The following is a 25,385-nucleotide window of genomic DNA, read 5'->3' on the forward strand; positions in this document are numbered from 1 at the left end:
AAAGTTTCGTTCCTTAGCAATGTCTGGAGATGGTCTGGAATAATAATTAACAAGAATGACGATATAAAGAGACAGGAGGCCCACTTCTTCCCACGGTTTCCTTCTAATATACTAGGGAGTTTGTTTTAAGTTGCTATTAGATTGTGTGGTGGTTAGCCACCTTGAGTCCCTATGGGGAGAAAGGAGAGATATAAATACAGATAACAACAACAACAACAACAGCAACAACAACAACACAGCTTCAAATTATTGGGACTGTCTGAAAGAGGCTTTTAAGGGCTGCTGTGTTTCTAGCTTTAAGTGTTTTTTAACCAGTTTTAAGGATTTTGACTGTTAATTTCTAATTATAGTAGAGTCTCACTTATCCAAGACTCACTTATCTACCATATTTCTTGTATTCTAAGGTGCTGTTGATTGTGAGCTTGTTTGTATATTACAGTAGAGTCTCACTTATCCAAGCTAAATGGGCCGGCAGAAGCTTGGATAAGCGAATATCTTGGATAATAAGGAGGGATTAAGGAAAAGCCTGTTAAACATCAAATGAGGTTATGATTTTACAAATGAAGCACCAAAACATCATGTTAGACAACAAATTTGACAGAAAAAGTAGTTCAATACCCAGTAATGTTATGTTGTAATTACTGTATTTACGAATTTAGCACCAAAATATCACGATATATTGAAAACATTGACTACAAAAATGGCTTGGATAATCCAGAACCTTGGATAAGCGGGTCTTGGATAAGTGAGACTCTACTGTATATATTTATATAGAGATATATACCGTATTTATTCTAAGACGCCTTCGATGGTAAGAGGCACACTAATTTCAGAACCATATACAGTAGAATCTTACTTATCCAACACTCGCTTATCCAACGCATTTTTGTAGTCAATGTTTTCAATACATCGTGATATTTGGTGCTAAATTCGTAAATACAGTAATTACTACATAGCATTACTGTATATTGAACTACTTTTTCTGTTAAATTCGTTGTATAACATGATGTTTTGGTGCTTCATTTGTAAAATCATAACCTATTTTGATTTTTAATAGGCTTATTCTTAATCTCTCCTTATTATCCAACATATTCGCTTATCCAACGTTCTGCCAGCCCGTTTATGTTGGAGAAGTGAGACTCTACTGTATATGTATGTACATTTATATATACAGAATTCGCATGGAAGATAGAGTAATATAATAAGTATTTATGTATTTACATATGCATTACTAACGTATTAACAAAAGAACCAACTATGAGCTATGTTAACACATGGATATTATTAAAACTAAGGGGGAAATAGAGCATGTATAAGAAGACTGATAATTAGAAGGGACACTTATTACTCAGGCTTAGAGAAGGTAAGAAAAAGATGGGATAATGCAAGAAGACAGAAAGCTCAATATATATATTATTAGTATAGCACAATATAAGCATTAAATTACTATATTGTACTATATCATTATATGCTAATATTATTAGTAATATTACATTTAATATATAATATATAATTAATATTATTATATTGTATTATTAGTAGTATAATATTGTATAATTCATTTGTTTTTGGAGTAGAAGATATTGTAGAAGGAATTCCTTTATATGTTAACAATCCCCTTTACAAAAGGACTCGCCATTTCGTTCCCATATTCCATATTCCATTTTATTAATTTGTTAAAAATTACAGCACTGTTACACACATTTTGCTCGCTTTTCCTCACTTCTCACCCAGATCAACAATCATAAGGTCGTTTCTTTGCATTTTGGTTCCTAGCATCTCCCCCAAATCCCAGGTTAATTTACAATAATGATTTTTTTTAAAAAAAAATTCAAACACATTAAATAGCCATTAAGAAAGAGGATTTAGGATCACATTCGCTCCATCACCCGCTTGGGAAACAATCACTTTGTTTTGTACATAAGACAAGGGAAGGTGTGTTGCCTATCCCGAAAATAAATTACTGTATGAGATGGAAACTTAAGGGTAAGTCACAGAACTACATGGGACCCTGAAAGAAAAGGGCTGGAAACAGTCTAGACACTCAGCAAACTGCAAAGAAATTCAATCGAGAACACAACAAACAGCCTGCTAATAATAATTAATTCCCATATAATTCTCCCTATTCATATACTGAGAAGACTTCTGTACCAGGCTCTGCAGTCAGCTCTCCACATTTCCACGTATTATTATTATTATTACAGTAGAGTCTCACTTATCCAAGCCTTGCTTATCCAAGCTTCTGGATTATCCAAGCCATTTTTGTAGTCAATGTTTTCAATATATCATGATATTTTGGTGCTAAATTCGTAAATACAGTAATTACTACATAGCATTACTGCGTATTGAACTACTTTTTCTATCAAATTTGTTGTATAACATGATGTTTTGGTGCTTAATTTGTAAGATCATAACCTAATTTGATGTTTAATAGGCTCTACTATATTATTATTATTATTATTATTATTATTATTATTATTATTATTATTATTATATTGGAAAGGTTCATCTTCAACAGAAAGGAGGAAACCATGAAAATGAACAAAATCTGGCTACCAATATTAAGAAATCTCAAAAATCAGAAGCAACACTCTGCTAACAGAAGAGTTCCAGGGACGGCTAATGACTCTGAACAGAGGATGCCCCCCAGGCAGGAGATGAACCTTTCCAATGCTAATTAAGGTGATTAACTGCAACATTCACGCTGGCTTCCAATTGACAAAAAGTTCTTCTCACACCCAGGACTTTCCAGATATATATTAACCTTCCTTGCTTAGTTGCTCCATGCCTTACAACCTCTGAGGACGCCTGCCATAGATGTGGGCGAAACATCAGGAGAGAGTGCTTCTGGAACATGGCCATACAGCCCGGAATACACAAAACCCTGTGATCCCGGCCATGAAAGCCTTCGACAACACATAGTGATTAGTGTCTATTTGTCTGTGTATTTTTGTTTTTTGTCTTTTATTATTGATATAGTCAGTGCACTAATCAATAAACAGATCTATCTATCTATCTATCTATCTATCTATCTAATAATAATAATGATGATGATGATAAGAGATTCCAAGATAAGTGTTCTCTCAATGAAAAAAAATAAACAGTACAGTAGAGTCTCACTTATCCAACGTTCTGGATTATCCAACGCATTTTTGTAGTCAATGTTTTCAATATATCGTGATATTTTGGTGCTAAATTCATAAATACAGTAATTACTACATAGCATTACTGCGTATTGAACTACTTTTTCTGCCAAATTTGTTGTCTAACATGATGTTTTGGTGCTTCATTTGTAAAATCATAACCTAATTTGATGTTTAATAGGCTTTTCCTTAATGCTTCCTTATTATCCAACATATTCTCTTATCCAACATTCTGCCGGCCCGTTTATGTTGGATAAGTGAGACTCTACTGTATTTCTATTTCTATTCCATTTCTGACCTTCATCCAGGCAAATGTGAAAAGCCAACTGTAGTTTGATGGATAGCAAAGGTTCTAGCAAACCTATGCATCTTCAAATGTGAGGTCTTCCCGTCCCTGCTATAGGTTCTTAGATCTAATTTCATAAACTGCTTTCACCCTGGTTTCTACATCCATGCGTATATAATTGTTCCTCAAGCCCTCTTGTAAAATAGTTTCCATAACAAATAATTCTCCCATTGCCAACCAAAAACACTGCATTCTCCCGCTCTCCCGGTATCTTACCATGTACATCAGGGGTCTCCAAACTAAGGCCTGGGGGCCACATGCGACCCATCGAAGCCATTTATCCGGCCCCCACGGCACAAAAGCAGAAGGGGGTTGGGCTAAATGACCCAAGGGTTCTCCTCTTCTCTATTATTATTATTATTATTATTATTATTATTATTATTATTATTATTATTATTATTATTATTATTATTAACATTGAGGCTGGGAGGCCATCTGTCAGGGGTGCTTTGCTTGTGCTTTTGGTGCACAAAGGCAGAAGGGGATTGGGCTAAATGCCCCAAAGGGTCTCTTCCAACCTTCTTCTTCTTCATCATCATCATCATCATCATTATTAACATTGAGGCTGGATGAGCATCTATCAGGGGTGCTTTGCTTGTGCTTTTGGTGCACAAAGGCAGAAGGGGGTTGGACTCAATGGCCCAAAGGGTCTCTCCCAACCCTCTTTTTTATTATTATTATTATTATTATTATTATTATTATTGACACAACAACATTGTATGACACAGCAAACAAGATAAGATATGCTGGATTTCGTATCACAAAATCACAAGTCGAACACTTCCCAAGTGTCTAGGACTGTGTGATGTATTTTTGAATGATGCGTGCAGATCCCAGCCGGGTGGCCTTTTGCAGTTGGCAGATCGTAATTTTGTCAATGTCTGTTGTTTCCAAATGCCGGCTGAGATCTTTTGGCATGGCACTCAATGCGCCGATCACCACCGGGACCACCTGCACTGGTTTCTGCCATAGTCTTTGAAGTTCAATTATTATTATTATTATTGATACGGTTACAAAAATATATTATTAAAATACCATGACAAAATAAAAATGGGACTCTTGGGCAGAGAATTCCAAATCCAAATGCCAGCTGAGATCTTTTGGCACGGCACCCAATGTGCCCATCACCACTGGGACCACCTGTACTGGTTGTTATTAATAATAATAATTATTATTATTATTATTATTGCTTGGTGGCCAACTATAGTCCGGCCCTCCAATGGTCCAAAGGATTGTGAACTGGCCCCCTGTTTACAAAGTTTGGGGACCCCTGATGTACATGCATCATCTCATGGGAATTGCTTCCTACTCTGCTCAAAAGGAAATAGGGAAAGAGGGGACCAACCTGAGCTCTTGGCTAAAAGATGCTAAGATGCCACTAAACGCTAAGGGAAGGTGCCACTCCCTTCTTTCTCTCAAAGACACACACCACAATCATACAAACGCATGCATAAGTTGTTCTGGAAGCCCTTGAGGTTGGACACAACAAAGCCCGAGAAATTTCGGCATCTGAAACATAACAGAGCTGTGTTTCCACTCCAACAAGAAACCGACTACCCTGCAGCAAAAACAAAGCTGAAAAGAGTTACCCATATTTCATTGCATAATAGTCCCCTACTCCCATTTTTGATATTTTTGTGTTCCTCCCATAATAGTCGCAGAGCCATTTGGGCCGATTCCCCTTTCTCCGAAGACAAGGCAGTTTAAAGGCATATCCTGACACGGACATTTCTGGAACTTGGATACTTCCTCCAAAGAGCTTGATTTTGGATTTTGTAAAATGCATTGTCTTCAAAGAAGAGAGGGAGGGGGAATCTTCTCTCCTCCTTTCTCTGAGGCAAACAAGCAAAACAGAAATTGACCTGTTTGTTTGAGGATGGATCATCCCCCCCACTCCATCTGTCTCAGAGGTAAGGCATTTTATTTTTTTTAAAAAAGAAATGAGAGAAATCAAAGGATTTTTTTCCTCAAGTAATAGTCGCACCCCTCTTGTGTCGAATAAAAAAGTGTGTCATGGATAAATATGATGAATGAACTGAATGAAAGGAGTATGAACGGGGTTGAAGTGGATTGAAGACACAATTCTAAAATATTGAGACCTGGAAAACAACTACACTCAGTAACAACTATCATTCAGGACTCCTCCCTACCTAATGTGACCTTAAATGATTCTAATGCACTTTATCTATTTACGAATTGGTTACCCATAATGTCCACCTTGCTTATCCACTATTGCAACCTCATTGTTTTTAATTTGATGTTTTAATTCTGTGTTGTGTTTTTTAACCTATTGTGTATAATTTTTATTGGTTTTTGTTTTTGTCCTTTGATGTTTTATATTTTATCATTGCTTGTATTTTGATTTTGCTGTAAGTCGCCCCGAGTCCCCTTCGGGGGAGATGGAGGCGGGATATAAATAAACTTATTATTATTATTATTATTATTATTATTACACTCAGGAACTATTATTAAAAGTTGTTGATAAGGACTGTGACAAATGATTAACTGTTGACATTGCTGACTTGATGAACTCTTGGTGAAAAATAATGTGTTTAAATTATCAGAGACAATGGCTCTGTAAGTTAGGGAAATGTTTATAAGGTTCCTTATGTTTACCAACACTAATTAAGGAGAGTCAACATCTGCCAGGAACTGAGATGAAATCAATGTGTTTCAGGCTGGAAAAATATCTATCATTCATTTACAACTTTGGAACAACATCAGCAGAATCTATATATATAAAAGAGTGATGGAATCAGGGCACCGGACAAAACAACAAAACTACAGGCCCCCCAACCTCAAAATTTGACAACACAACCCATCATCCACGCCTCTAGGTTGATACAACAAAAAGAGGGAGAGCAATAATTGTTTTTATCCAATTGCTGCCAGTTTAGAGGGCTAATCTCTGCCCACCAATTCCTCAATACTTTATTTCCCATACCACCATACTTCGCCACAGCAACGCGTGGCCGGGCACAGCTAGTAGTCCTATAAAAGACTCAATCTAATAATTCTCAATTGTGGCAGACAGCTATGCTGTTCACCCACCATGCTCTACTGAAAGAAATGGAGTGTCAGATCTGCTATGGGAAAGCAGGATTCTGGACACTGCCTCCTTTTCTCAAGGGAAGACAAAAGAGTGCAATTTTGGAGTCATGATAGGTTTGCAGGGAGTGAGTTTCTGATCCTTGGCATTGCTCTTAGGGAAAGAGAATGCGTTTTGGTATTTTGGAAGTTTGGGAGCTGTGCGTTGGCAGATTTGCAGGGAAGCAATCTGGTCTCAGATTCTCCAGGAGATGACGGAGGAAGAATGGTGATGAATGCATGATGATGAATGAATGTGTATGTGTAATGTGAATGCTAAGTAAAAATGTAATTCCTCTTTGTTTGTTAGGCTGTTTGTGGATTCAATGCAGTTACATAGAATCTGTAAGTATGTATGTCCAATGCCATTCTTTGTGTAAAAGTGTACAAGTTCTGATACCCTTTCTCTTACTGGAAAATTGCAATAAAACAACCTATGCGTTAAAGTTATGGAAAAGTTATTCATAACAAGTGGATAAAAAGTGCAACTATTATGCGATGAAATACAGTACTTCCCCGGTTCATAACTCCCAAAGCAACAACTCCCAATTCAGCTCAGTCAAGCAGATTCTCGCATTGACCAAGGAGTAATAGTCGCAGACCTCTTTTATTGATTTAAAAAGTAGATTAAAAAGTGTGACTATTGTACAATGAAATACAGTACTTCCCTGGATTATAATTCCCAAAGCCACAACTCCCAATTCAGCTCAGTCAAGTGGGTTTTCGCACTGTCCAAAGAGTAATAGTCGCATCCCTCTTTTATCGATTTAAAAAGTTGATTTAAAACTGCGACTATTATACGATGAAATACACTACTTCCCTGGATTATAACTCCCAAAACAACAACTCCCAATTCAGCTCAGTCAAGCAAATTCTCGCATTGACCAAGGAGTAATAGTCGCAGCCCTCTTTTATTGATTTAAAAAGTAGATTAAAAAATTTGACTATTGTACGATGAAATACAGTACTTCCCTGGATTATAATTCCCAAAGCCACAACTCCCAATTCAGCTCAGTCAAGTGGGTTTTCGCACTGTCCAAAGAGTAATAGTCGCAGCCCTCTTTTATTGATTTAAAAAGTCGATTTAAAACTGCGACTATTATACGATGAAATACACTACTTCCCTGGATTATAACTCTAAAAGCAACAACTCCCAATTCAGCTCAGTCAAACGAGTTCTTGCATTGTCCAAAAAGCAAACTCTTACAAGAACAACTCAATGAGTAGCTCGGGCTTATTATTCTCTACCCAAAATTAAAATTCCAAACTCAGCTCAGGCACAGAGAGGGAGGCAGATACAGACATTGCCAGTGGTTCCTTCCCCTAACAAAGACCATTTTATATGCAATCACATTTCAGACAAAGAGAAAAAAACCCTATATCCCTTCCCCACAAAATAAGGTGCTGCAGCAATAAGGCCATCAGAGCTGGAATTTGCCAGCTGTGTGAATCCGGCAACTGAAGGAGGGCACATGCTCTCCATACATTTCCTAGAAAGGTGCCTTTGGTCACGTCGAGCAAAGGATTGCCTCCCGAGCGTCTCCTGTGAGGCTACTGCTCCTTGACGTGGATGATGGTCTCATTCCCTTCGTCCTGAAGCTGAGGAACGGCGTAGACCAGAGCCTGGTCATTGTCCTGGCAAATGATGGCGACTGCGCCACCGCTCTCTGGGATTATAGCGCTAGACTGAAGGCAGGCCTGGGAAAAAGAAAAGAAAATTATATCACCATAGAATCCTAGTTGGAAGAGACTCCAAGTGGGCATCCCCTCCAAACATCTTATATTATCTTTTATTGTATTGTTCAATGTGTTATGACTTGTTGTTCTATTTATATTCTGTTATATTGTATTGTTCTGGGCATGGCCCCATGTAGCCGCCCCGAGTCCCCGCTGGGGAGATGGTGGCAGGGTATAAATAAAGTTTATTACCAGGGAGATCTGTAAGGTTTTATGTTGATTATCTTTTGGCAGACCAAGACCCCAAAATTACTGCCAAAGTTGCTAGCTTTTATGCAGCAGCTATAGCTTGTCGGTGCAAGATGTTGCCAAGGTTTTAGTAGGTTTTAATATTTACTTCAGCATTTACCTTTGCCATTTTAGCATATAAATGTTTTATACCATTTTAACTACCACATTCAATACTGTGTTTTAACCTTGTTCTTCACTGTGTTTCTTAATATCTAATTGCATATGTTTCTATGCTATTCTGATGCTTGTACATTTTATGTTGCTGGTCATCGACCGTAATAAATACAGTAGAGTCTCACTTATCCAAGCTAAACGGGCCGGCAGAAGCTTGGATAAGCGAATATCTTGGATAATAAGGAGGGATTAAGGAAAAGCCTATTAAACATCAAATTATGTTATGATTTTATAAATTAAGCACCAAAACATCATGTTATACAACAAATTTGACAGAAAAAGTAGTTCAATACACAATAAATGTTATGTTGTAATTGCTGTATTTATGAATTTAGCACCAAAATATCACGATATATTGAAAACATTGACGGCAAAAATGGCTTGGATTATCCAGAGGCTTGGATAAGTGAGGCTTGGATAAGTGAGACTCTACTGTAAATATAAATATTATTATTTATTATTAAATGGATTAATCTAAGAAACAGTGCTTCTTTCCTTACCGTTGCTTCTCCTCTTTTGCACTCTTCCTTCAGAGAGTTTCCTGCCATTATTCAAATTAAATCTGAGACATTCCTTGGGGCAGAAACCTGTCGTCTCAATATCTGACATGTTTACATGGAAGCTCCACTTCCCTGACATTACAAAGCAATGCTAAAGCTTTGTGTGGTTGCTCCTGCTTTTCTTCATATCCATAAGAAAGAGTGACTTTATGTCGCAAAGAGGGGGAAGGACCTCAATGAATCCCAAGGTACCAAATACGAGGCTAACAACAAGGATGCCATCCTATGATGCTAAGATCTGGGGAAAACGCAGCTGTGTTTACTGGAAAAATAAAGCATGCTATGGTGTTTTGTTTGGTGGGCACCGGGCATGCTTCCAAACAAAACTTACTTTTGGGGGAGGCCTTATATTTAGCAATTCAGCAAAACCTCTACTAGGTCTTATTTTCTGGGGATGTCTTATTTTAGGGGAAACAGGGTAGATATGCTGGATTTCGTATCACAAAATCACAAGTCGAACATTTCCCAAGCGTTTAGGACTGTGTGATGTATTTTCGGATGATGCACGCAGATCCCATTATTATTATTATTATTATTATTATTATTATTATTATTATTATTATTATTATTATTATTGAAGGCACACACTTCTGTAGGCAATTGGTTCCACTGCCAAACCACTCTTTTCGTGAAGAAGCTATTATTATTATTATTATTATTATTATTATTATTATTATTATTATTATACTAAATATCAACATTTGAGATTTTTTCTGTTCCTGGTTAAAAAGCGTTATTTACTGTTTAATTGTGCAGGACTTTCTTTGAAAGAAGTTGTTCTACTCCCGAAACTTTGTTTTTCTGGCTGCCATAAACTATGTTGAATTGGTCGAGACTCAATGAGATACTCACTGGAAAGCTAGAGCAAAACGTGCTGGAGGATGTTCCGCAAAAACAAAGTTTTTGAAGTTTAACAGACATTTCCCATGAACAAAAATCATGTAATAATATTGCAAAGCAGAAAGGTTGAGAAAGAAAGCCAGCATACATGAGGAGGAACATGGCAGGGACAGGTTTGATTTTTTGTGGAGATTCTACAAATCGCACTTAAGTAAAATGAGAATTAGAATTACCATGGAGGTTCAGTCTGGGAATCCACTATGACTGGGAAATTAAATGATATAATAATAATAATAATAATAATAATAAATATAAATAGTATTGCAGTGTTATTGTATGCAACACTATTGTTATTATTATTATATCATTAATAAGTGTTACATATTGTTACTATATGCAACACTATTGTTATTGTTATTATTATATCATTTAATATCATTAATAATAATAGTGTTGCATAGTGTTGTTGTAGAGCTGCAGTGGCGCAAGGGGTTAAACCTTTGTGCTGGCTGGACAGCTGACTTGAAGGTTGGATTGCTGATTTGAAGGTTGCCGGTTTAAATCTGCAAGACAGGGTGAGCTCCCATCTGTCAGCTCTAGCTTGCGGGGACAGGAGAGAAGCTTCCCAAGCAAGATGGTAACATATCAGGGCGTCCCCTGAGCAACATCTCTGTAGATGGCCAATCCTCTCACACCAGAAGTGACTTGAAGTATGTTCTCAAGTTGCTTTTGACACCATAAAAAATAGTGTTATTTATCCACCTCTACTAATGGCTTGCGCTGGGCTGTGGGCAGGCTGGTAAACAGCTGCTGCAATAAATCACTCTGACCTGAGGTCATGAGTTTGAGGCCAGCCCATGGCAGGGTGAGCACCCGTCAATTAAAAATAAAATATAGCCCCTGCTCATTGCTGACCTAGCAACCCGAAAGATAGCTGCATCTATCAAGTAGGAAATAAGGTACCACTTATAAAAGTGGGGAGGCAAGTTTAACTAATTTACAACATTGGAATGAGGAAGTGCCATCAGAGTGGATGATGAAGCAGCTGCTCCCCCCTCTGGCCAGAATTGAACATCCCCTCAGGAGAAGGTTAAATTGCCTCTGGGTCTGTCTGTCTGTTGTCTCTGTCTCGATTCGATGTGTTTATGGGCATTGAATGTTTGCCCTATATGTACATAATGTGATCCGCCCTGAGTCCCCTTCGGGGTGAGAAGGGCGAAATATAAATACTGTAAATAAATAAATAAATAAAATAGTTGAAGTACATTCTTTCCAATGTCTGATCAAAATCTACCCCAGGAACTTAACTCCCACTACAGTCATTCAAAGATGACATTGCTGCTGTAGGGATAAGAGGAGATCCTCGCAACCATCATGTTGACTTACCATCTCGAGGAGCTTCAGCTTCTCCTCCGAGACAAGGTTCTCCTTCTTGAGCTGCTCCACCACCCCCTCCATGGCTTCCAACTTGGCGCAGTGCCGCCGGTGCCGCTGCTGGAGCACCTTCACCTTCTTCTGCAGGCTGAGCACCACTTCCGCCAGCTCTGCCGTGCTCCCCTCCTGATTCTTGTGGTAGCGGTGCTCCTCCAGCTGCTCCTCCACGGACTCCTCTGAACTCAGTTCTCCCAGTTCCTCCTCCTCTTCCTCCTCCTCTTCCTCTTTCTTGGTCAGGGAGGCCTGGTTGGAGACGATGGGGACGGTGGAGACGATGGGGAGGCTGAGTGCCGAGGAGAGCACCGTCTCGGGGGGAGTCACGCCGGAAGAGGCGGCCGCCGCAATGGGGGCGTTGGGGATGGTTTCAAAATAGGCCACCATCTCCGCAGAGGATTCCCGGAGGGAGCTGAGGACGGCGGCAGTGGAAGGGCCGGCCTCCAGGAAGGGCTCGATGGAGACGTTTTCAATGATGAGTGCACCCTGTTCAGACTCGTTGACCACCAGGGCCTGGTCAGTGGCGGCAACCATCTTGGCACAAAACGGCCCTGAGACCCCAACCGTGGACTGAGCTGGTGGCAAAGAGGCCACGAGGTCGACCACATGCTGCTCTACTGCCTCCGGTAAAGGCTGGCCTGGGACGGCCCCTGCCGGGGAAGCCACCGCCAGCGTCACGGCCTTGAGGGGCTCCACGATTTGAACCAATGGGACAAGGTTCACGGCTCCGACAAGAGGGCTGAAGCCCAAGTCCGAGGCAGATGGCTGGGTTTCCACATAAACTGGGGTGGAACCCATGCCGGGATCGATGGCGAAGGCAAGCGTTGTTTCCAGTGCGTGTGGCTCCTGGCGGCTGCTGTTCTGGAGCCCTGGCATGCTTTCCTCTCCCTGGCTCTTGAGGATGAATTTTTTGGATGGCACGTCACAAGGAGGCCTGGCAGAGTTTTCCCTCTTCTGGAATTAAAAAAAGTTAAAAAAAATCTATATACATAATAAAAGTGAAATTACATATGTATGTGCATGGCTGGGGTGTCCACTTCCACAGGCAAGCTCCCACTTCCACAAACAGCTACAGCTCCCACTACTCAGGAGACACCAATGAAACTCCCTCCAATGACATTGCAGGTTTTTTTTCCCCGTGTCAGGAGCAACCAGAGTTGCTTCTGGAGTGAGAGAATTGGCAGTCTGCAAGGACGTTGCCCAGGGGACACCCAGATGTTTTGATGTTTTTACAATCCTTGTGGGTGGGTTCTCTCATGTCCCCGCATGAGGAGCTGGAGCTGGAAGAGGGAGCTCATCCACGCTCTCCCCGGGTGGGATTCGAACCTGGCAGCCTTCAGGTCAGCAACCCAACCTTCAAGTCACGAGGCTTTTATCCCCTAGGCCACCGGAGGCTCCTTACATTGCAGGTTATAGGGCAGGAGTCCTCAAACATTTTAAGTGGAGGGGCCAGTTCAGGGTCACTCAGACTGTTGGGGGGCCAAATTATCATTTGGAGAAAAAAACGAACCAATTCCTTTGCACACTGCACATGTCTTATTTGTAGTGCAAAAAACCCCAACAACAATTATTTGTTTGTTTGTTTGTTTACTACATTTATACCCCACCCACTCTCATCCCGAAGGGGGCTCAGAGCAGTTTACAAGTTGTATGTACATACAATATATTATTAGCATAGCACAATATTAGCATTATCTATTACTATATTGTACTATACCACTATACTGTAATATTAATATTACATTTAATATATAATTAACATTATTATATTGTATTATTATTAGTATTATATTGTATTACATTATAATATTACTAGCTGTGCCCGGCCACGCGTTGCTGTGGCGTTGTCTGGTGGTGTTGGTGAAAAATTGTTGAGGTAGTGGTGGTATTGAATGTCTGTTGTATGGTTGTCTTTATGTTTAGTATGCACACTGAAGTGGATTATATGGCAGTGTGGAGTCAAGATAATCCAGTTCAAAGCAGATAATATAAGATTCTAAATGGGTTAAATAGCTGCATGGAAGGGCCTTGAGTCTATACTGCCATATAATCCAGTTAAAATCTGATAATCTGTGGAAGAGGCCTAAGTGAGGCCTAACTGTGCCTGTCCCCTGGGCTGAGTAGATTGCTAGGAGACCAAGTGGGTGGAGCTTAGCCTTCTAACTGGCAGCAAATGGATAAAAACTATTATTCCTCTCCCTGTAATTAGGACTTTATTTTTCTTTTCTTTTTGTTGTATCAACCTAGAGCCATGAATGATGGGTTGTGTTGTCAAATTTCAAGGTTGGGGGGGCCTGTAGTTTTGTTGTTTTGTCCGCTGCCCTGATGCCATCACTCTTTTATATATATAGATTATCAATATTATATGTATATAGGTACACAATATATGATATTACCATAGCACAATATTAGTAAATGAAATAACAATAAAATATTTAAAAATAAAAACAATTTTAACCTACATAATCCTACCAGGATTTCAATGGGAAGTGTGGGTCTGCTTCTGGCCAATGAGATAGTCAAGTTAATTAGGATTGTTGTTGTTGTGTGCCTTCAAGTCATTTCAGACTTTGGGTGAGTCTAAGTCTAAAACTGAGGGCGGGGGCCAGGTAAATGACCTTGGAGGGCCGTATCTGGCCCCCGGGACTTAGTTTGGGGACCCCTGGCCTATGTGATTTCTTCCAACATTATGATTCAATTAGCATTTAGGCCAGGCATGGGCAAACTTCAGCCCTCCGGGTGTTTTGGACTTCAGGTCCCACAATTCCTAACAGCCAGTAGTTCCCTCCCATCCACACCTTAGGAAAGCAGACCCAAACTCACCAATGGGCCACTCGACGTCTGGAAAATGGTGGGGACGGCATCCGGCTTCAGGTAGCGCATTCCCCATCGATACTCAAAGCAAGACGGCGCAAAGTGTTCGCTGCAGAGGTGCTGGTGTTTGGTCGGGATCCATTTCTCTTGCTTCATCTGGGAGAGCCATTGACGGAGGCGTTTGGGATTGTGCAGTGGGAACCTGTGCAGAAGAAAGCAAAAGACTCCTTCAGCCAGGCATGGGAAACTTCGGCCCTCCGGGTGTGCCCATGTCTGCAATAAAGTGTCATTCCTTAAGATTTTTTTACTGGTTGCTTAAGGCTTCTTCTACACTGCCATATAATCCAGATCCTCAAAGCAGATAATCCACATTATCTGCTTTGAACTGGATTATATGAGTCCACACTGCCATCTAGTTCAAAGCAGGTAATCTGGATTTTATATGGCAGTGAATCCAAGATTCTGGATTATCCAAGGCATTTTTACAATATTAATACATAATATTAATATTATATTGATATTATGTAATACAATATTATACTAATTAATAATACAATATAATATTAATTATATACTATATATTAAATGTAATACTACTATTAATATTATCATAAAATTATATAGTACAATATAGCAATTTAATGCTTATTTTGTGCTATGCTAATAATATATTGTACAGTAGAGTCTCACTTATCCAACACTCGCTAATCCAACGTTCTGGATTATCCAACGCATTTTTGTAGTCAATGTTTTCAATACATCATGATATTTTGGTGCTAAATTCGTAAATACAGTAATTACAACATAACATTACTGCATACTGACCTACTTTTTCTGTCAAATTTGTAGTTAAACATGATGTTTTGGTGCTCAATTTGTAAAATCATAACCTAATTTGATGTGTAATAGGCTTTTCCTTAATCCCTCCTTATTATCCAACATATTCACTTATCCAATGTTCTGCTGGCCCGTTTATGTTGGATAAGTGAGACTCTACTGTAATAATATTCCTTCCTCCTCCAACATATTCACTTATCCAATGTTCTACTGGCCCGTTTATGTTGGATAAATGAGACTCTACTGTATATACATTTGATTTGTAAGCCGCTCTGAGTCCCCTTCGGGGTGAGAAGAGCGGCATATAAATGTAGTAAATAAATAAATAAATTTTTGAAGTCAATGTTTTCAATATATCATGATATTTTGGTGCTAAATTCGTAAATACAGCAATTACAACATAACATTACTGCATACTGACCTACTTTTTCTGTCAAATTTGTTGTATAACATGTTTTGGTGCTTAATTTGTAAAATCATCACCTAATTTGATATTTAATAGGCTTTTCCTCAATCCCTCCTTATTATCCAAGATAGTCACTTATCCAAGGTTCTGCGGGCCCATTTAGCTTAGATAAGTGAAACTCTACTGTAGTTAAAACTAAATAAACAAAAACCAAAGCCATTAGCCACTGTTTTAACTACGTTGGCAAATTAAAATAAAGTTTATTATTATTTTCATTCCTTCTCAATTTTTTTTCCTGTGGGGCGGGCCTTCAGTAGGTTCCCACTAAAAGGAGGTCGTTATATAAGAAGCAAAGCAGCCACATTATAAGAAAAAATAAGATCAAGTCAAGGAGGCGATGACGTCACAAGGCTCCTCCATGATGTCACAACCTGACTCTACACACCAGTTTTAAAATTTTTGGTTTCAAAATACAGTAGAGTCTCACTTATCCAACATAAACAGGCTGGCAGAATGTTGGATAAGTGAATATGTTGGATAATAAGGAGAGATTAAGAAAAAGCCTATTAAACATCAAAATATGTTATGATTTTACAAATTAAGCACCAAAACATGATATACAACAAATTTGACAGAAAAAGTAGTTCATTACACTTTAATGCTATGTAGTAATTACTGTATTTACGAATTTAGCACCAAAATATGATATATTGAAAACACTGACTACAAAAATGCGTTGGATAATCCAGAACGTTGGATAAGTGAGACTCTACTGTATTGTCTTCTTTTTTTTAAAAAAAGTAGATTTTGGGGGGCCTGTTGTGGGAAGAAGTGGGGGGAAACACAACTCAAAGCTCAGTGTGATGTCACAACCAGGCCTTGGTGACGTCAGGAAGCTCCTCCATGACGTCACAAGGCTAAGGAAGTCAATAGAAAGGATCACATGTCTTTAAATGCTGCCTTTAAGAAGTAAAAAAAAGACCAGATGTTGGGAAAGTGTTTCTGGTTCAAAGTGACGTCACAATCTTGCCTCCTCTGTGTGACGTCACAGCCAGGCTCCGGAGTGACGTCGCAGCCCAACAGATACACACAAAAGAACTCAGGAAGTTGTTACTGACTTGTAGAAACTGAGTCGTTGCCCGTCCGGGCGGGGCTGCCCCGCGGAGTTAAAGCAATGGGGAGCCCGGCAGTGCTTGGTCATGGCTCCTTCCTCCTCCTTCCTGCGCCTGATTTCCCCTTTTCGAAACTGCGCATGCGCGGCGCGGGAAAAACCCACAAGTGCGCTGAGTAGGAAGACGATCCGGGCTCCCATTGGCTGGGAGCGGCAGGGGGCGGGGCGAACCACAGAGCTAGTAAAGATGATTGGGTTGCTGTGAGTTTTCCGGGCTGTATGGCCATGTTCCAGAAGCATTCTCTCCTGGCGTTTCGCCTGCATCTCTGTCTAATGGCATCTGCAGATTAGCATTGAGCGGGCTTGCAAAATCTGGCTCCAGGAATTAATAATAATAATTATTATTTTCTTTCCTGATTTTAGAGTTTTTTAAATTCCTATAATAATAATAATAATTATTATTATTATTATTATAGGAATTTTAAAAAACCTCTAAATTCAGGAAAGAAAATAAAGAACTACACTCAGCAAACGGGAATTCCAAACAGGAAACAATCAGGGCCAGCTAACACCTCCCAACAAAGCATTCCCCCAGGCAGGAAGCAGCCAGGCTTTGAAGCTGCAAGGCTATTCAATGCTAATCAAAGCCAACATTCACACTTGCCTCAGGCAAACAAGAGTTCTTCTAGACATGTCACCCTGGACATCATTCCACAGATATATATACCCCACTGGTCTGGTTTCCAACAGACTTCACAACCTCTGAGGATGCCTGCCATAGATGTGGGTGAAACGTCAGGAGAGAATGCTTTTGGATGTTCCAAATGGCCATACAGCCATTTTAAGATATTTGTAACGAGTATCACAAAAATAAATGTCACTTTAAAAAAAAAACCTTATCACAAATATGACACAGTGGGATTCGAACTCGTAGATTCCACGATCGAGGCGGGAAGAAGGCAGATCCATTTCGCTTCCCTATTGGCTAAGGGGCGGAAGGAAATGCCTCGCCCTTATTGGCTAAATTGTTCTGTGATTGACAGCAGCTTTGTCCAATAAAGGGGCAGAGCCGGCTGGCCGCGCGCAGTTTCGGACGGCGACGGTTATTTCAGCCGGCGGAGTTTCCTGAGGAGCATCTCACCGGGGAAATGGCCGGCGGAGGAGGCTTCTTCGCGGGACCCGCGAGTTCCGGAGCGGACTCGCCGCCACTTTTCAGCATGAGGCGAAAGTCGAAACTTCAGGGAGCGGAGGAGGCGGTGAGGGGCGGAGCTTACACCTAGCGTCACGGAGTGGGCGGGGCTAGTTCGGCTCAGTCAGACTGGGAATGGCTTAGGGGCGGGGCTTAGAGCAGCCGTGGGCGGGGCTAATGAGCACGGGGGGCGTGGGCGGGCGGGGCTAGCAAGTATCTGGGCGGGGCGAAGTCAAGACAATATAAGTAGGACAACAAAAGGGGCGGGGTTTGGGCAGCTGTGGGCGGGGCTGTAATTTTAAGGGCGGGGCTAAACTGTCAATACTAGTTGAGCATCCTTATTTGAAATGTTTTTAATATCGGAGTATTATTATTTATATATCATTTATACATTTTATATCTATATATATAAAAGAGTGATGGCATCACGGCGACTCACAAAACAACAAAAGTACAGGCCCCGCAACCTCAAAATTTGACAACACCCCTCATCCATGCCTCCAGGTTGATACAACAAAAAGAAAAGAAAAACAAAGTCCTAATTAGAGGGAGAGCAATAATTTTTTTATCCAATTGCTTCCAGTTTAGAGGGCTAATCTCTGCCCACTTCGTCTCCTAGCAACCAACTCCTAGCAAGCCAAGGGACAGCCAGGATTCAGTTAGGGGACAGGCAGACTTAGGCTATCTAATTTGCACTGGATTATATGGCAGTGTAGACTCAAGGCCCTTCCACACAACTATATAACCCATTTATAATCTTATATTATCTGCTTTGCACTGGATTATCTTGAATCCACACTGCCATATAATCCACTTCAGTGTGCATTTTATACAGCTGTGAAGAAGGGGCCTCATATAATCCAGTTCTAAGCAGATAATATAAGATTATCAATAAACAGTAGAATCTCACTTATCCAACATAAACAGGCCGGCAGGATAAGTGAATATGTTGGATAATAAGAAGGGATTCAGGAAAAGCCTATTAAACATCAAATTAGGTAATCGTTATACAAATTAAGCACCAAAACATCATATTATACAACAAATTGGACAGAAAAAGTAGTTCCATGCGCAGTAATGCTATGTAGTAATTACAGTAGAGTCTCACTTATCCAACACTCGCTTATCCAATGTTCTGGATTATCCAATGCATTTTTGTAGTCAATGTTTTCAATATATCGTGATATTTTGGTGCTAAATTCGTAAATACAGTAATTACTACATAGCATTACTGCGAATTGAACTACTTTTTCTGCCAAATTTGTTGTCTAACATGATATTTTGGTGCTTCATTTGTAAAATCATAACGTAATTTGATGTTTAATAGGCTTTTCCTTAATCCCTCCTTATTATCCAACATATTCGCTTATCCAATATTCTGCCGGCCCGTTTATGTTGGATAAGTGAGACTCTACTGTAATTATCATCATCATCATCATCATCATCATCATCATGATTTAATTACTTATTAATCGCCCTCCATCCACAATGCTCTAGGCGATTTACAAGATAAAATTGTAAAGGATAAAAATACATACATACAAATATTGATAAAAATTAAAATAGATTAAAAGCTCTAGTAAAGAGCCATGTCTTGAGTGCTAGGGTAAAAGGCCCTAACTCACGCATGGCTCTCATATAGGGCGGCAAGGCATTCCATAAGGCAGGGGCAGAAACAGAAAAGGCTCTGCGCCTGGTCCTCTCCAAGTGTAATTATGAAAAACAATTGTAATTATTTTCTTGTTATTATTATTAATAATAATAATTGTCAAGTCCTTCTCTGAATGTCGTATGTTGTAAGTGTAGAATGTAGAAGGAATGTAGTTTGACTCCATTTGAACTGCTATGGCCCAATGGTATAGAATCCTGGGAGCTGTAGTTTGACAGAGCTCCTGTAAAACTACAGCTGCCGTGATTCCATAACCCTGAGCCATGGCAATTCAAGTGGTGTCAAACTGCATTAATTCTACAGTGTAGACACACCCATAGCTTTCTGTTTGCTGATTTTCCTCTTTTTGTTGTTGTTGTTTCCTCTTCTTTGGGGCAGGTGCTGCTTGAAAAAGTGTTGGGCATCACCACTCAGACCAGCAGTGGCTTTGCTTGTGACCCAAATACAGGGCAAGTGGCATATCCAACAGGGTAAGACCTTATCTGTAGCTGGCAAAGAGCCGTCAAGAAAATATAAGTGGCCTGTAGACCCTTCAATGCTCAAGGAATAAATTGTTATTATCATTCTCATAAAGGCAGATAGATAAATTCCCTGGTGAAATATAAAAGTTGAAGCAGGTATCCACCAGCAAGAAAACTAACATTTTGAAAACATGCATATCTTTTACTCTCAAATTTGTAATTCGCTTTCTCTTCTCAGGGTAGGTTTTGCCGTTGTTAAAAATGGAAATGATACAGGGATTCTAACCCAGATCCCAGCGGGGCTCGAACTCATGACCTCCTGGTCAGAGTGATTCATTGCAGTTAATTGCACTGGCTTGCTCTCCCGCCTGCGCCACAGCCTGGGCCCATAGATTCTGTCAGGTTTTCAGTGGGTTTTATTTGTTGGTTAATTGTGCCTTCTTTTTTTCTATGGCTTCCGTTTTCAATTCACCACATTTTATTGTTAGGTTTAAATCAGGGAATTATTATTTTTCCTGATATAGAATCAATCTGAATAGGAGACCATGGCAGGAAATTGCCTTATTCTCCTTCACTGAGGAAGGTTTTCCTTATGTAAATCTTATGTATATCTTTCCTTCTAGATGTGTGGTTGTGATTTTGAATCCTAGGAAGAATAAACAAAGGCACATCTTTAATACTTCCAGGTAATGGATATCTTCATATTTTTCATATCTACAGCTTTGAATATTGATATGTATAAAAATGATGATGGTGAGAATTTCTGTCAAAGTATGTGAGAAACATTCAAATTGTGATTTTTTGAGATATTTTAACATTATTAGTAGAGGGAATCACCTACAGTTATCTATATATATAAAAGGGTAATGAAATTTCGGCCTAGGACAAAACAACAAAACTACACATCCCAGAAACACTAAACTTGGCAGCACAACCCCTCATCCATGCCTCTACGTTCATACAACAAAAAGAAAAGAATAATAAAGTCCTAATTAGAGGGAGAGCAATAATTGTTTTTATCCAATTGCTGCCAGTTAGAAGGCTAAGCTCTATCAGGGGAAAACCTTTACCCTTTACCTTAACTACCACCAATTCCTGAATACTTTATTTCCCATACCACCATACTTTGCCACAGCAACGCATGGCTGGGCACAGCTAGTATATCTATATTGTTTTACCTTGATCTTTTAACCTGCCTCAAGATGAGGCAGGTAATACATTGTTGATGTTATTATTATTATTATTATTATTATTATTATTATTCCAAATAATAATACCCTTATTTCTCTGACATCCCTGCATTATTCATATTATTCTCTGGATAATAGGACTTTTTGTTTTGGTGTGTTTTTCTTCCAGGAAAACTGTGAGTGCTCTGTCTTTCTCTCCTGATGGGAAATATATTGTAACGGGTGAGGTGAGTTCTTCAAGATTATTATTATTATTATTATAGTATAAAACAATGCAATAAAGAAAGTATTAATAAACCATTATTCATCCAAAAACACACAAAAGCTTCCAAACCACCTTTTTCTTTTTTTGCATCCAATATCTAGAAAATCATTTAACAAGAAAACCAACATTCCAAACATGTCATTTTGAATTCCCTTGTGCTGGAGCAACTATTCCAAATTGTGGCCACTTAAATTTTTTAAAAAGGGAAGGTTGCCACAAGTTTTTTGGCCTGGAAGTCATAACGATACTAAACGAATAGACGAATGAAACAAATACCTATTCTATGTTGGGTCTGTGTCCAGATTCATCACTTGCTGGATGTTCTCTGAATATGGGTGAACTATAACTCTCTGATGCCAAGGTCAGTCACCGCAAGTTGGCAGCATTGGGTCTGTCTGCCAAGTTTTGTCTAGATCTGTCATTGGTGGAGTTCAGAGGGCTCATAGAATCATAGAATCAAAGAATAGTAGAGTTGGAAGAGACCTCATGGGCCATCCAGTCCAACCCCCCGCCAAGAAGCAGGAAATCGCATTCAAAGCACCCCCGACAAATGGCCATCCAGCCTCTGCCTAAAAGCTTCCAAAGAAGGAGCCTCCACCACAGCCTGGGGGAGAGAGTTCCACTGCTGAACAGCTCTCTCTCACAGTGAGGAAGTTCTTCCTGATGTTCAGGTGGAATCTCCTTTCCTGTAGTTTGAAGCCACTGTTCCATTGTGTCCTAGTCTGCAGGGCAGCAGAAAACAAGCTTGCTCCCTCCTCCCTATGACTTCCCTTCACGTATTTGTACATGGCTATCATGTCTCCTCTCAGCCTTCTCTTCTGCAGGCTAAACATGCCCAGCTCTTTAAGCCGCTCCTCATAGGGCTTGTTCTCCAGACCCTTAATCATTTTAGTCGCCCTCCTCTGGATGCTTTCCAGCTTGTACATGGAATACAGGTGAACTATAACTCTCAAAGTCAATCACCTCCAAAGTCCACCAGTGTGCCCAGTTGGCCATGTTGAATTTGGGTGCCAAGTTTGGTCCAGATCCGTCATCAGATGGGTTCAGTGTTCTCTGAATATGGGTGAACCATAACTCCTGGATTTCAAGATCAAGCACCCCCAAACCCCACCAGTATGCAAATTATAAACATATATAAAACACTGTTTCATTGGAAGACTCAAAGGATCATCCAGTCCAACCCCCTTCTGCCATGGCAGGAAAATCACAATCAAAGCAACCCCAAGAGATGGCCATCCATCCTTTGTAATTATTATTATTATTATAGAAGCAACCCCAGGGCCCATCCAGTCCAACCCCCTTTTGCCATGCAGGAAAACCACAATCAAAACACCCCCTGAGTGGTGGGAGGGAAATAGGGTTTTGGAAGCAAAGAAGGCGATCTTAATGATGAGGAAGATAAGGAAAAAAGGCTTTTTGGGGCTATGCGGAGCACACTTTGAGAACCCCTGCCATAGGCACACTTTCTTTTCTCTTTGTGAAACACCGTTCCTTGCTTTTTCCCCTTGTAGAGCGGGCACCACCCGGCCGTCCGTGTCTGGGAGGTGGAAGACAAAACACAGGTGTCGGAGCTCCATGGCCACAAACACGGCGTGGCCTGCGTGGCCTTTTCCCCCAGCATGAAGTACCTCGTCTCTGTGGGATATCCTCACGACATGGTGGTTAATGTGTGGGACTGGAAGGTAAGAAGCCACTTTTACCGAATCCTTGGGGAACGGAACTACAGCCTCTTCCAAGGGCAGGAACATTGCCCATAACCCCAGACTGCCTTGCTGGAAAAATTGTAATGTCATGCATACTTTTTAACCTTAAAAATGTTCTTTAATCCATTTTCAGAGGGACAGATCGCTATCAGGCACTTTCAGGGAAAGGAGCAGACACACTGACCCAGTACTGGTTTTATAATGGCTATATTGGTTACACAGACAAAGGGAACAATAATAATAATGCTGTGCCATACAACATCGTTGTGTCAATAATAATAATAATAACAACAGGAAAAACTCAGCCGCTATCAGGACCTCAAGATTGAACTTCAAAGACTCTGGCAGAAACCAGTGCAGGTGGTCCCGGTGGTGATCGGCACATTGGGTGCTGTGCCAAAAGATCTCAGCCGGCATTTGGAAACAATAGACATGGACAAAATCATGATCTGCCAACTGCAAAAGGCCACCCTACTGGCATCTGCATGCATCATCCGAAAATACATCACACAGTCCTAGACACTTGGGAAGTGTTTGACTTGTGATTTTGTGATACGAAATCCAGCATATCTATCTTGTTTGCTGTGTCATACAATAATAATAATAATAACTTTATTCTTGTATCCCACCCCATCTCCCCAGGGGGACTCGGGGCGGCTCACATGGGGACCAGGCCCAACAATATACAGTAAAATACAACAATATAAAATACATATCAATCACAGCAAGTTAATACATCAAACATCATAAAACACAACATCATAACATAAAAGTGCAGCCAGTGGCAACAAGCGATCTAATGGCATTTCAATCTTCAACTTGGAGGAGAGGAATGACATTATAATTGTGCAATATATTAGGAGTACTAATCACACGGACCAGTGGTAAAGTGCAGAAGACTAGGAAGTAGGTCAAGATAGGGACAATCTATCTTGACTACTCAGCATTCACTCCAATATACTCATAATATACTCAGCATTCATTCCATATACATTCAGTCACATCCATACTCACCTTCTTCATTCAGGCCATCTTGGAAGGAGGCAGGTGCACAGACTCTGCATTCCCCGCAGATCTGACACACTTTTCCAATAGGAAAGTGTCTCTTTATGTAGCAGGTTTTGCTGTTGTTCTCTTGACTAATTGGCATTGACATGCTGAAGCTCCATCAATTCCGGGGAGGTGTTGTTTTTCTTCCTTAACATAAGCAGCCATTGTTTTTGACTTCCTTAACTTAAAGAATAATTGTACTGTTTACATTTTTACTTCTCAGGTCAGTTATCGGCAGTTTCCTCCATCAGCACTTTTCTTGTCACAAGTTAATCCAATCTTCACCTCCTCCAGGTTGTCTTCTGGATTAGTTCTCCCATTAATTAATACAACTTTACAAAAGTATTGAATGTTATTTCCATTCTTGCTTCGCAGAAAGGTACTCTCATTGCCTCCAATAAGGTATCCAGCAAAGTTATGGCCATTTCCTTTTCGGAGGACAGCTATTTCGTTACTGTTGGCCACCGCCATGTGAAGTTCTGGTTCTTGGATGTAGCCAGGGAAATCAAGGTAATACTTTTTTCTGTCTGATTCTGTGCTAACAGTTTAATTCCAATGCGAGTATGAAGCTGAGTAACTAATGTGATTCATAAATAACAGCAGTTACATTACATTGCAACCACCTGACCAATGTGCTTGCTATATGAATAGTGGGATTGTAAAGTGTATGTCTACGGCAACTTTGCAGATGACACCAAACTGGGAGGGATAGCTAACACTCCAGAAAACAGGAGCAGAATTCAAAATGATCTTGACAGACTAGAGAGATGGGCCGAAACTAACAAAATGAAGTTCAACAGGGACAAATGCAAGATACTTCACTTCGGCAGAAAAAATGGAAATCAGAGATACAGAATGGGAGACGCCTGGCTTGACAGCAGTGTGTGCGAAAAAGACCTTGGAGTCCTCGTGGACAACAAGTTAAACATGAGCCAACAATGTGATGCGGCTGCTAAAAAAGCCAACGGGATTCTGTCCTGCATCAATAGGGGAATAGCGTCTAGATCCAGGGAAGTTATGCTCCCCCTCTATTCTGCCTTGGTCAGACCACGTTACCTGGAATCACACTGTGTCCAATTTTGGGCACCGCAGTTGAAGGGAGATGTTGACAAGCTGGAAAGCGTCCAGAGGAGGGCAACTAAGA

General features: G+C 40.2%; 2 protein-coding genes across 3 annotated transcripts in view; one reads left to right on the forward strand and one right to left on the reverse strand.

Annotated features, from left to right (window-relative positions):
- Nucleotides 1-1,647: 1,647 nt before the first annotated feature.
- Nucleotides 1,648-16,875, reverse strand: thap8 (THAP domain containing 8). The gene is made up of 4 exons (XM_008124421.3): nt 16,722-16,875; nt 14,370-14,562; nt 11,505-12,500; nt 1,648-8,274 (listed from the first exon to the last, which is right to left on the reverse strand). The coding sequence occupies exons 1-4, from the start codon at nt 16,802-16,804 to the stop codon at nt 8,128-8,130; spliced, it is 1,419 nt and encodes a 472-aa protein (XP_008122628.1). The 5' UTR covers nt 16,805-16,875; the 3' UTR covers nt 1,648-8,127.
- Nucleotides 16,876-17,784: 909 nt separating this feature from the next.
- wdr62 (WD repeat domain 62) overlaps nt 17,785-25,385 on the forward strand; it is a 40,785-nt gene continuing 33,184 nt past the window's right edge. For both annotated transcript variants that reach the window (XM_062962366.1, XM_062962367.1), the window contains exons 1-6: nt 17,785-17,970; nt 19,951-20,042; nt 20,657-20,719; nt 21,393-21,450; nt 23,000-23,170; nt 24,617-24,751. In XM_062962366.1, the coding sequence (XP_062818436.1) occupies nt 17,863-17,970; nt 19,951-20,042; nt 20,657-20,719; nt 21,393-21,450; nt 23,000-23,170; nt 24,617-24,751 (627 nt within the window). In that variant the 5' untranslated portion in view covers nt 17,785-17,862. The remainder of the gene's footprint in view (nt 17,971-19,950; nt 20,043-20,656; nt 20,720-21,392; nt 21,451-22,999; nt 23,171-24,616; nt 24,752-25,385) is intronic.

Source organism: Anolis carolinensis, unplaced genomic scaffold (assembly GCF_035594765.1).
Source record: "Anolis carolinensis isolate JA03-04 unplaced genomic scaffold, rAnoCar3.1.pri scaffold_10, whole genome shotgun sequence".
NCBI classification, from domain to species: Eukaryota; Metazoa; Chordata; class Lepidosauria; order Squamata; family Dactyloidae; genus Anolis; species Anolis carolinensis.